The sequence below is a fragment of the Protopterus annectens genome, chromosome 14.part0 (assembly GCF_019279795.1).
Source record: "Protopterus annectens isolate FY-2018-M chromosome 14.part0, PAN1.0, whole genome shotgun sequence".
NCBI lineage: Eukaryota > Metazoa > Chordata > Ceratodontiformes > Protopteridae > Protopterus > Protopterus annectens.
In genome coordinates, this window is record NC_056748.1 from 1,100,539,277 (window position 1) to 1,100,551,495 (window position 12,219).

The 12,219-nt window shown below is 41.5% G+C and overlaps 1 protein-coding gene across 1 annotated transcript in view; it reads left to right on the forward strand.

The window, feature by feature from the left end:
• Window positions 1-12,219, forward strand: part of POLR3A (RNA polymerase III subunit A) — a 1,593,947-nt gene that overhangs the window by 253,859 nt on the left and 1,327,869 nt on the right. The window contains exon 4 of the mRNA XM_044055661.1: window positions 247-418. Within this exon, the coding sequence (XP_043911596.1) occupies window positions 247-418 (172 nt within the window). The remainder of the gene's footprint in view (window positions 1-246; window positions 419-12,219) is intronic.

Sequence of the window (12,219 nt, forward strand, 5' to 3'; positions counted from 1 at the left end):
CCGGCCGACCGAAGGGCTGCCTGACGACAGGACAACCCATTTGTTAGGACTGCAGATGCTATCCTGTTCGGACATCTACATTTATGGTAGGTACAAAACTGTACTTTCTCTCTGTTTCACATTTAGCTTTTGCAATTGCTGGATGTTGGCGTGTGTTGCAAATATGGTGTATTGATGAGTAACTGACTTGAGCACATATTGAAATTTTAAAGTACTGACCAATGATGGCTCAATGTTTTTTGCTAGATGATCTGCAAGACGTGTTCCCACATCATGCTGTCTGCTGAAGAGAAAAAACAGTTTTTAGATGTTTTAAAGAGGCCTGGTTTGACCTATTTACAAAAAAGAGGGCTTAAAAAGAAAATTTCTGAGAAATGCAGGAAGAAGAACACTTGTCCTTACTGTGGAGCCTTCAATGGTGAGTAATGACTGAAGGAATGTTATCGTAAATGTTTGGGATCTTCTCTGACTACTAGAGCTTTGTTAGAATGCAGATTGTTTGTGGATCGCAATTGTGATGAAGCATACAGTAGTTACAGTAACTTGTTTTCCCCAATGTTTTTTACATAGCTTTTGAAGATTCCCTACAGAATACTAACAGCTTAACATTCTCAAAAAACATCATCTCAAGTAACCCTTTCTTCCCCATCACATCTTAAGCATTTGTTACATACCTGTGGAAAAATTCTCCGAGGGCTACTTTGATTATAATAATGTCTATGGAAACCGTTCAAAGGAAAGAAATCCTAAACCTTATGGATTTTGTTACCTTCTTCAGAGCCTTACAGATGTCCTCCCATTATTCTTTTGTATATTGTTTTCCCATTCTAATTTCCAGTCTTTCCTAATGTCTTGTGATTGATTCTTAGTTATCATGTGCTATTTTATTTGCCCTACAAATTATCCCTTCTTTAACTGCAGCTTCTGTTACAAACTTGCCTGTAACTTGACCAGAGCTGATCTTTAATTTAACACTACCCTATCGCTTTCTTTTTGCCTGTATTTTAACATTCCCTGGTACAGGTGACAAGTCTCCAAGCTGCAGTCCGGTACAGATGACAAGTCTCCAAGCTGCAGTCTGCTTGACCTCATCCCACTCTTGACCTTTTCATCCTACAGTTACTTGCTGATGTTCTTCATCTCACATTGCTGCAGTCCTAACACTTGGGTAGTCCGCTGTCCCAGTCGGCCCGAATACCAAAGTATAAGGCTGACGTCGGTCAAGGCGCATTTGTCTGACATCAGGACGTCAGGGTACAAATGCGCATGACCGACGCCATATCCTCAGTCTTTTTTGCCGCGTGGTCCGATGCAGAAGCAGTATTGCGAGTGCAGGTTGGCGTTCTGAAATTTTCTGAAGTCGGAGTTTCAGACCGAATCAAAGTTGGCTAAGTACCCGTTGGGAATATTTTGGTTTTTCTTGCCTCAGTATTTTACCGGATGTCAGAAAAAGTGAATAACTGTATTTCTTGTGGGAAACAGATACCTCATAGAGATTACCATACATTGTGTATACCTTGCTTAGGGCCTGAGCACGACGTTGTTGGCTGTCGCTCTTGTGCTAGATTTAACAAACGCACTATTAAGAGAAGATTAGATTGTGCCAGGTTAGTTTTTGGGAAGCGTTGTAATTACAACATGCCGTCGGATGCTCCGCCCGCTTCGTCTAAAAAGCGCAAGGACAAAGCAGCGAAGCCTAGGGTGGAAGAACCGTCTGTCCCGGACGTCTGTTCTTTAGAGGGCTCGGTGGAGCCGGTGGTTCTACCAGAAGTTCCTTTGGATTCTCAGGGAGAGACTTTACTGTTACAAGATGTGTCCTCTCAGGAGGTAGGCCAGGCTGAAGGGGCTTCTCAGGTAGCTGTTCTGCCCTCCCTTGCTAAGGTGGTTAGGCCCTCCCCTTCTGTTTCCAAGGCTCCTTCTAGAGGCAGGCCAGGGTTAACTTCAGTAGGGGTCTCCCCTAGTTCTTCAGGGTCTCTGCCTAAGAAACATATGCTTAAAATGGCAGAAGATTTGATTACTATGATTAGAGGTTCTATGCCCCTGATAAGAGGCCTAGGGTGGAACCTGAGCTTGAGAGTTTTGAGCAGTGTTCGAGGCTTCTGAGTCTTGGCTGAAGACTTGCAGGAGTATCCTCCTTATTCTGATTCTGATGTAGATGACTCTACACCTTGGCTTCTCCTCCTGAGGATTTTTCTTTTCAGAGACCCTTCATTCCATGAGGGAGCATTTTAAATGGGAAGGTCAAGATTTCTCTGATTCTAGGAAAAGGCTTAGGGAATTTTTGTTTCTACCCCAGCATAGGCCTTTAGCTATACCTCCTGTTCTGGATGTGGTAGAGGATGTTTTGCAGAGGCTTCCTGAACCCTGATTCTTTGCCTCCTGCCCCAGTTAAACCGGACAGGTATTATAGGGTGCCTGAAGCTCATAAGTATCTTTTAAGAGTCCTAGGGCAGACCCAGAAACTGTTTCTCAGGGCCCTAAAGGTGTTAAGGCTTCTGTTGTTAAAAATCCTGTTCCTTCTGATAAAGAGGCAAGGGCTTTGGATAGATGGGGAAAAAGTGTATACTTCTTCCACTTTAGCCATGAGGGCTTTGAATTGCCAGTTTCACATGTTGAAATACCAAAATTATCTCCTTTCACAATTGAAGTCTAAGGTAGATGCTCTGGCGGAAGGTATTGAGTGTAAAGAGTTGCAGGATTTAGTTCATGTTTCTGAACAGGTGGGTAAGCATTCCTTGCAATGTGGTTTTGATGCTGTACAGGCCTCTTCGAGGGTGGCAGCCACTGGTTCTGTTCTCCGCAGGCACGCCTGGCTTAGGGATCAGAATTTAGCTGAACATGTAAAGACAAGGATTTTAGATGCTCCTTTACAATCTGATGTGTTATTTGGTGCGCCTGTGGATGCAGTTTTAAAGAAAATGGAGGACAAGGCTAAGTCTATGCAGACTGTTAAAAATTTTTTGCAGGTTCAGCCTCCAAAGTTTAGTAGAAATTGGCCTACTAAGGGGTGGACTTATCCTTCTTATGATTCTCAGTCTAGGGGTAGATCTAGACGTGGTAGGGGCAGAGCTCAAGGTTCTTTTAGGCCTAGAACAGGCAGTTCGCCTGCCCAGTCTTCTGGTGAGGGCAGGGGTCAGTCCTTTCGTAAGCAGACCCAATGACTTGCCTTTTCAGCTGCCAGAGCCTTCTCGTCTGGCAGCACCTTTGGGAGGAAGGCTGGCACTTTTCAAAGAAAACTGGAGTGTTATTACCCAAGACAGATGGGTATTGGATATCGCTCACCACGGTTACAGGTTTTATTTCCATACCTTGCCTCCTTTCAAAGGCATGCCAGACATTCCTCCTATACAAAGAAAAGAGGCTCACAAGCAAATTTCTCTGTTGCTCCAGATAAGGGCCATTCAGCCGGTTCCTGTGCCAGAAAGGGGCCTAGGATTTTATTCTCGCCTGTTCCTAGTACCAAAAAAGGAACACGTGGAGACCAATTTTGGATTTGTCTATCCTCAACACTTATTTGGACATTCCCAAGTTCAAAATGTTGACGTTACAACAGCTTTTACCTCTGCTGGGCAAAGATCACTGGATGGTAACTTTAGATCTCAAGGAGGCTTACCTTCATGTGCCTATCGGACTCAGTTGCAGGAAGTAACTGCGTTTCCGAGCTGGAAATTCCCATTATCAGTTCTCTGCATTGCCCTTTGGCTTATCTACTGCGCCCAGAGTATTCACAAAAGTTCTGGCTCCAGTTGTAGCTTTTTCAGGCTAAAAGGAATACAAATCTATCCTTACTTGGACGACTGTCTGATTCTGGCTCAAGAAAGGACGAGCTTCTTCAGCATCTGGAATATGTGATAGCAGTGCTAAGATGCCTGGGGTATTCTGTGAAGCGAAATAAAGTCCAGTCTAGTACCCTCTCAAGACATGTGCTTTCTGGGTGTGAGACTGAATACAGCAGCCCAGATGGCCTTTTAACCCCGGACAAACAAAAGAGTCTATCCCTTTACTTCCATCAACTATTTCATCAGTCCGTGCTGACTGCAAGGACAGTCCTTCAAGCATTAGGGTTCATGGCATCTTGTATTCTGGTGCTTCCCAATGCCAAACTGCATATGAGGAAGCTACAATGGTATCTCAAAATGTATGGACACAGCACTGCCAGGATCTGGACACTGTCATTCAAATAATACCTTGCATTCAAAAGGAATTTTTGTGGTGGGCTCAGGAATGTCACCTAAACAAGGGACTCTCTGTGACCCGGCCAGAGGCGAGTCAGATTCTAACGACAGATGCCTCAGACATAGCTTGGGGAGCTCATCTGAATGGAAAGTGGATACAAGACAAGTGGCCTGCCAGACTACAGCATCTACATATCAACATGAAGGAGATGTTAGCAGTCCAGTTTGCATTGATGGCTTTCAAGGAGTTACTTCTTCCAGGGCAGGTGTTGATTCTAACAGACAACACAACTGTCATGTGGTACATCAACAAGCAAGGGAACACATTCTTATCCTCTATGCAGGCAAGCAATGATTTTGTGGGAGACTGTGCTCAGCTTGCAGCTTACTCTTCAGGCAAGGTTTCTGCCAGGAGCACAGAACTCCTTAGCAGATGTGTTAAGCAGGCAAATCATGGATCCCCACAGTGGAAACTGGATCTTCATGTATTTCAAAAATTGACAGTGTCATGGGGAACTCCAGACATAGATCTGTTCGCTTCTCCACTAAACCACCAGCTGCCAAAGTTTTGCACGAAAAGTTTTCATCACACAGCTTGGAAAGTGGATGCTCTTTCGTTCAGTTGGGAAAATCTTCATGTGTATGCCTTTCCACCTCTGCCTCTCCTCCCAAAGGTACTCCTAAAGGTCAGACAAGACAAGCCAAGGATGATTTTGATAGCTCCAGATTGGCCTCGGCAACACTGGTACCCATTACTGAGGAATCTGGTAAGAAAGCCTCCATGGCCTTTACCTTTAATTCCACACCTTTTGTCTCAGAGGGACGGTCATCTACTCAATGTCAAGCTTCACTCTCTTCATCTAACAGCCTGGCATATTCTATTTTGAACCACAGCAGGTCTCAACTTCCTCAACAAGTTTTGAATGTGATTATGGAAGCCAGAAGACCTAGTACACGTAAAGTCTATGCAGAAAAATGGAAGAGATCTTTATTTTGGAGTGCAGCAAAGGATTTGGATGTTTCTGAGCCTAATTTGAGTGTGGCTCTTCAATATCTTACTGAGCTATTGGACAAAGGTTTGTCTTTCTCTTCCATTAAGATTCATGCTGCAGCAATTTCAGCTCACTATGATTGTGACCCACCATTGTTTTCTCATCCTTTGTTCAAGCAATTTCTTAGAGGGGCAAAAAATATAAGACCCCCACGAAGAGCTCCTACTCCTGCTTGGGACCTCAATTTTGTGTTGGAGGAACTTACTCTACAACCTTTTGAGCCTGCGGCTACTGCTGAGTTGAAATACTTGTCATGGAAGACTGCTTTTTTGTTGGCCATTACTTCTGCAAGAAGGGTTTCTGAATTGCAGGCTCTTATGGCGGTGGAGCCTTTTTTGATTTTTCATAAGGATAGGGTATCATTACTAATCCTTCATTTATGCCTAAGGTGGTTTCTAGTGTGGCTTTAAACCAAACTATTCATTTGCCTACTTTTTATGCAGATCCCCAAAATAGGGGGGAAAAGATTTTGCACACTTTAGATGTACACAGGCAGTTGCGTTATTATTTAAGCAGGACTAGGGATTTTAGGCAGTCTCAGCAGCAGTTTGTTTCTTTTGCTTTGAGTTCTCAGGGCAAGCCTGTGTCAAAACAAACTATATCTAAGTGGATTGGGTTTTGCATTGCATTCTGTTACTCCCATCATGGCAAGGAGATTCCAGCTGGGATTAGGCCTCATTCCACTAGGGCTACTGCCACTTCAACAGCATTTCTAAGGGGGGTGGCAACTAAGGATATTTTGGAGGCAGCTACTTGGAGTTCAGTGCATACTTTCTCCAAGCATTACCACCTTCCTCTCTATTCTAAGTCCAGGGCTGGTTTTGCCACTGCTGTGTTGCAGGGCATTTTGGCAGCTCCTGCTTCAATATAGTTTAGCCATCCTCCCTTACCTCTGCTTTGGGATTCTACCCAAGTGTTAGGACTGCAGCAATGTGAGATGAAGAACATAGTACAGTTTTGTACCTACCATAAATGTAGATGTTCGAAGATCCACATTGCTGCAGTCCAATTTTCCCTCCCTCCTTCCCCTCTGTGTTTAGGGGTGGTTGTGTGGGTGAGGTTCTATTTTTTGTACATTTGTATATATTGTACATATTTTAGGCACAGGAGTGTTTTGGTGTTTTTTGGTTTTGGCCTTATCTTTTTAGGGTCTTCTGACATCTGGGGCAAGAAAAGACTGAGGATATGGCGTCGGTCATGCACATTTGTACCCTGACGTCCTGATGTCAGACAAATGCGCCTTGACCGACGTCAGCCTTATACTTTGGTATTCGGGCCGACTGGGACAGCGGACTACCCAAGTGTTAGGACTGCAGCAATGTGGATCTTCGAACATCTACATTTATGGTAGGTACAAAACTGTACTTTGCTCCCTTAGCTATTTTTTTCTGCAGTAAAATTCAAATCTCTCTTGCCTGTTTTCTGTGCCCCTACTTGCAGTCATCTCTGTTTAGGAAGTGTCCTTTCTCCATTCTCGTGATTTAGCTTGGGGAAAAAAGTTTGTTTTTTGACAGGACAAGTTTGTGTAACTTGGTGGTGGTGTTGAAATTTCAGGAGTGGTTGTTTGCTGTTTGTGTGAAGTGACAGCTTACTTTCCATGTGACACTTCGTAGTATACATTACAGGCAGTAAGGTCTTCCCCAGCTACAGTATGGCTGTCCAGCTATTCCTTCCTGCAGCATACCTAAAGAACAGTCAAACTGGGTTGTGTTAGTGCCTCAGCCAGTGATAAGTGACTTTGCAGTGGCCACTGCTGTTTCCTCAGATCACTTAGTGGTTTCCTGGAACCCCTCTGTTGTAGCCTTGGCAGCCATTATGGACTGGGGATGGGGGGACAGACGCATCCTTTTTGGCTTTTCCATGTCTGATGTGGGAATGGGAGAGCCATCCATTTCAGATGATTAGACATACTCCAGGAGGGCCTTTTGGGGTGGCAGGGGAAAGAGACCTCTTGATTGGAATGATATGCTTTCATCTACTGTCTTCATCCACAGATGTCCCTACAAAAAAGAATCCGAAAATTAATCCTTGTGACAGCAAGGAGTGGTTTCTGTGACTAAAAAAATTACCTTTGTTTATCTTAGCTAGGAGTATGGCTGTGGGTGTCAAGTGGCTCGGGAGTTTCCTATTCCTTATCCCTGCAAAGGGCGAGGATGTTTTGTTCACAGGTTTCCGATTTAGACAGACTGGGTAATATAACTTGAAGGATCCATATATAGCCCAAGACTCTGATTCTGATTCTTTAGATAGTGAGTCTGAATTTGAATATTATGAGGATTTATTCTTTTATTAAGGCAGTCTTTAGATTGAAGGATGTATTTGCTTGGGAACAGGAGCAACATTTCCCCAGAGCTGGCATATATTATGATTTGTTACAACAAGAGTACCCACATACTGTATCCATTTCTTCTGTTTTGCCAGCCTTGGAGGATGTTTCTAATGCTCCCTGCAATGCTCCTGACTTTCAAATATATGTACCTAGAAAGGCAGTACCTCTTCAAATCAAGCAACCCCAAAATCACCTTGTACTAGAAAGTAAATCAGCTTAGAGGTGTGTAGATAGGTTCATAGATAAGTACTAGGCTAGCTGACCTTTTTGGTCCATTTTAAGCCTAAGCAGTGTCCCTTTCAAAGGTGAGAATCGAACCCTGTACCTCGTCATTCCAAGGTAAATGCCTTAACCATTATACAAACCCCCAACCCTATCCCACTTAACACTTTACCTTTTCGTCTGCCAAATTCTTTCAGCTGTCATCAATAAACTGTATTTTGGTTAATAAAAACATGCCTGACCTGTGTCCAAGACTGAAGGGTTTAAAAGCATCTCTCAGTGTTTTTCTTAATACTCTTATCTATAATCAGGATCTTCCAGTTTTTCAGTTTCTATACTATCCTTTGTTCAGTTCCTTCCCACATATCCTTAATTGATATAACCGAATCCTTTTTAATCACGATACCTAAATACTGTTAATTATTTACCCTAGGTATGGGTATTACTGAACCAGTTTGTGTGTATATAGTTTACTACTATTGATTTTTGTGTATGTTTGTGTTTTTATATCCAAAAAAGCATTTACTCTGTTTCAGGAAGTACACCACAACGCCATTTTCTGGAATCGTGTGAAATACAGTTTGTCTAGTCTAGCTCAGTTGTTGTACCTTGGGGGATAATATCTAAATTATCGGAGTTCCTGCTACTGAATTCATGTATTCCATACCAAATATTTTCATAAATTTCTTCAGAAAAGTACCCTCTTTTGTTATATTCAGGTTCCTACTAGTGTCTACTCTCCACTTGAGATAAATTCCTTTGAGGTCATGTAGTATAAAGGTAGATGTGTAAACATTTCATTGCAGATGTCTTGAATCTTCAGGACTTTGTAGCATACGAAATGGCTTTGCAAGTTTCCACTCTTTGTTCTTCTGTAACTTATTTTACTATTTTATGATCTTTTTTAATTTCCTTTTATTCTTACAGCTGTGTAATGTTTTATGGCTTATTAGTTAGCCCTCTGTTAATTGAGTCTTGTATTATTAGCTCTTTTCAAAACCATATCAGAGCTGGTCTTTCTTTCAGTGCTTAACTTTTTTTGTTTATTTTCCATGTAAGGGACTGTTGGAAAACTGGTAATATCCGAGCTGCAATACAAATATTTGCCCCTTGTAAAGCAGTTGCTTTGTTACTTATCTCCATTTTCTTCCTGACAGCCTATTTTTCTGTATCTTTAATTGCATGTATTCGTATTGGCAAAATCTTCTTTCTCCATTCCCTTGCTGGCTTAGACTTTATAAGGCTGTTTGCTACTTTATAAATGCAATCTGTATAATTTCTATGCTCCCAAAGGGATTGCCTCGAGACCTCACCCTCTGTGCACCACTCACCCTTCTTTGAGCCATCATAATCCTCTTCCATTTTGCTCTAAATCCCTCTGCTTATGTTATAATATAGAAGTCTCAGCTGCATAACTGTAAAGTAGTCCTAAACCCTCTGTTCAGTAATAACATATCCCATTTTTCTCATGCTGCCTTCCATACTAAATAAATTCCTTCAACTCTCTATTAATTGTAGTGCACAGCTTTTCCCTCTTACTGATATATATATATATATATATATATATATATATATATATATATATATATATGTATATATAAGTGCTTGACCTGTGTGCTTAATATACCAGGCCATGTCAAACCCAGAGCTGTTAGACATGCTACACTTAAAGAAATCTCAATCCCTCAGAGCCACATGCGCCAGGGATCTAAACCTTATCACAATGAACAAAACATGCTAGAGGGATAGGTTCCTGACCCAGACACTCCCCAGACTCGAATACACTGCCCATATATGTCAAGCAGAGCACCTCTTTGGCCCTCTTCAAAAGAACCTTGACGATTGGATGGGAGATGGGAAATTCACCCTGGGGATCACGTCAGTCGCCCTACTAGACAGGTTTCCAGGGAAGTAAATATTGTGGGAAGAAATAGCCAGGGAATTGTTATGGCTAAGCTTGTATAGGCCTTAGAGCCGATAGCCTAGTACCAACCTATGAACAAGACCAGAGCAACTAATAATATTTTCGCTGCCTGTACCTTTGTTGTCCATATATGTCTGTCTACATTTTTCCCCCCACATATCATTAGTTGCCACAGCAGAGTCCTTAAATTTGTACACATTAATATTTCATATTTTCATGTCTCCATAAGTATGGGTGCTGAAATAGATCATTTGTAGGCACATGAATCACTGCTGTAGCTTGTTTTATGTCCTGAAAATGTTTGTGTCATAAAATATCCCATAGACCTGTAATATTTTTACGATTTGTCAGTACAGAATGCCATCATCCACAAATAGAACTATTTTGTCTTGACTGTTTCACCAATTGTATCCCAGAGGTTGTGAGGACTCCTCCCACCCTTATATTTGCCTCTGCTCCATCATATGGTTTCCTTATTAACTCTGTTATACTATTTGGGAATGCAGATGCCCTGCTTATTAATTCCTAGCAAACCCTATCAAGAACTTTCTCTGAACCCAAACTTTAACATCAATGGGAGCTTTTTTATATATTGTATTGTGATGATGTGAGGTAGTGTCAGCTATGCCACAGAGAGTAGGGTAGTGCATGCGTAACGTATGCCAGCATAGCTGGAGTTTTGTAATGCATTTTGTCATTTGTGTATCAAACTGATTTGTACACATGCTTATGTTAATGAGTTTGTAAAGCTACTTCTGTTAAAAATGTATCAACAGTGGGTCCTGCTGGAAAGAAAAGAAATGTACATTAATATCAGACTGTACAGTTGGAACTGAGGAAATGTATATATCTTAACAATACAGGAAGGGAAGGAGATAAGCTCCGCTCAGTTTACCGTAAGAAAATACCAAGAAATTAAATGACTTTGTTTAGGCTATAAAGATTTTACCTCACAGGCCTGAATGCAGCCAGAAACCCAATGTCTGGGAAGGACCTGGGCTGCTGCTGTCCTTGGTGGTGAACTGGTTTCTACCTTGGGGTGCCAGAAAATGGCTAATTAGTCTCTGCAGAATGATGAAAATATTGGAATTTTTAGTTTCCAGATGCATTAGTAAAGTCCTAGGTGTGTCTTGACACATCTGTGCTAGATTTTGGCTTATCTGCTAGTCGGTGGGGGGGGGGGGGGGGTAGTGTGGGAACCACAGAATTTGGTGATAAGATGTGATCTCATTCACACTGAAATTTATATGTAGAAACTAGTAAGAGATGTGACAGACACTCAGCACTATGTTGGAACGGACAAAAAGACGCTCTTCCATTTCATCTTGGCTTGCTCTAGCAAGTAGGGAACCGTAATTCTTCAGTCAGTTAGGAAAATATAGTAAGGTTAGTTAAATATTGTTTTTCCTGTATCTGTCTTTTTCCAGCTGTTATATTTCCTGCAAATGAAACTCTGGTGTTTATTGTAAATATTCAGTATTTTCATGATTTCTATTTTATTTGTTATTAAATATATCTCAACCTTTCATTGTGGCTGTTCTTTTAGAAAATATTTTAACCCTTGAGAGTAATTGCATTTATTTGGATACACTGTGGCTTCATACTCCTGAAGGTCTTGCTGCTTGGTCAGACATAACTGTTTCTATAGTAGTAATTTTACTAAGCGTAATTGGGTACCCTGGTAAGAGCCATAAAGTAGGTGACTGAATCTACCTTAAAGTCTGGGTGAAGGTGGCAGAGCAGATAAATGTGCCAGGCTTACCCAAGTGTGTGTGAAAATCATCTTGGTGTGTGTGTTAGCTACTTGGAACAGGGATACAGGGCACTGGTTTCTACAGAGAGAGAGGGAAAGATGGTCTTATTTGGAGCCTGGAGAGGAAGTCTAGCCCTGAGTCTGCAGTTTGCTCCCTGTATGCTGTTAAGGAAAATTGTGCTTGGTGCAGACAGCTGCATCTGAAAATTAATGTCACCCGCCAGTGTCTTGTGAGGGTTGAGGCTCATTGATTGAGGAAGGGCATCACACACGCACACTTTTTTATATATATATATATATATATATATATATATATATATATATATGATATAGATATAGATATATATAGATTATATATATATATATATATATATATATATATATATATATATATATACACGCGCACACACACACACACACACACACACAGAATAAACAATTATTTTAATGTTATCAAATGTTCTTTCCCTTCTGTAAGGCTACATTGATCTGTATTTGTCAGCTACTGTGACATTTTTGAGATTCCCCAAGCTAGTATTAACAATGGACATGTCAAGACTCTAATTCAGTGCTGGTCTATATCATGCAGAATCTGCAGGGTCCTTGCCCTTTGGTGGTACTTCTGACCCTTCCTTCTTTCACACTTTAGGTATCCCCCCACCCCCTTCAAAACATTAAGCAGAGCCTTCAAATTAACAACCTGCATCTGTTAAATCCATTCCTGGGGGATTTCCCTTTTGCTTGGTTGTAAGTTTTATTTCACA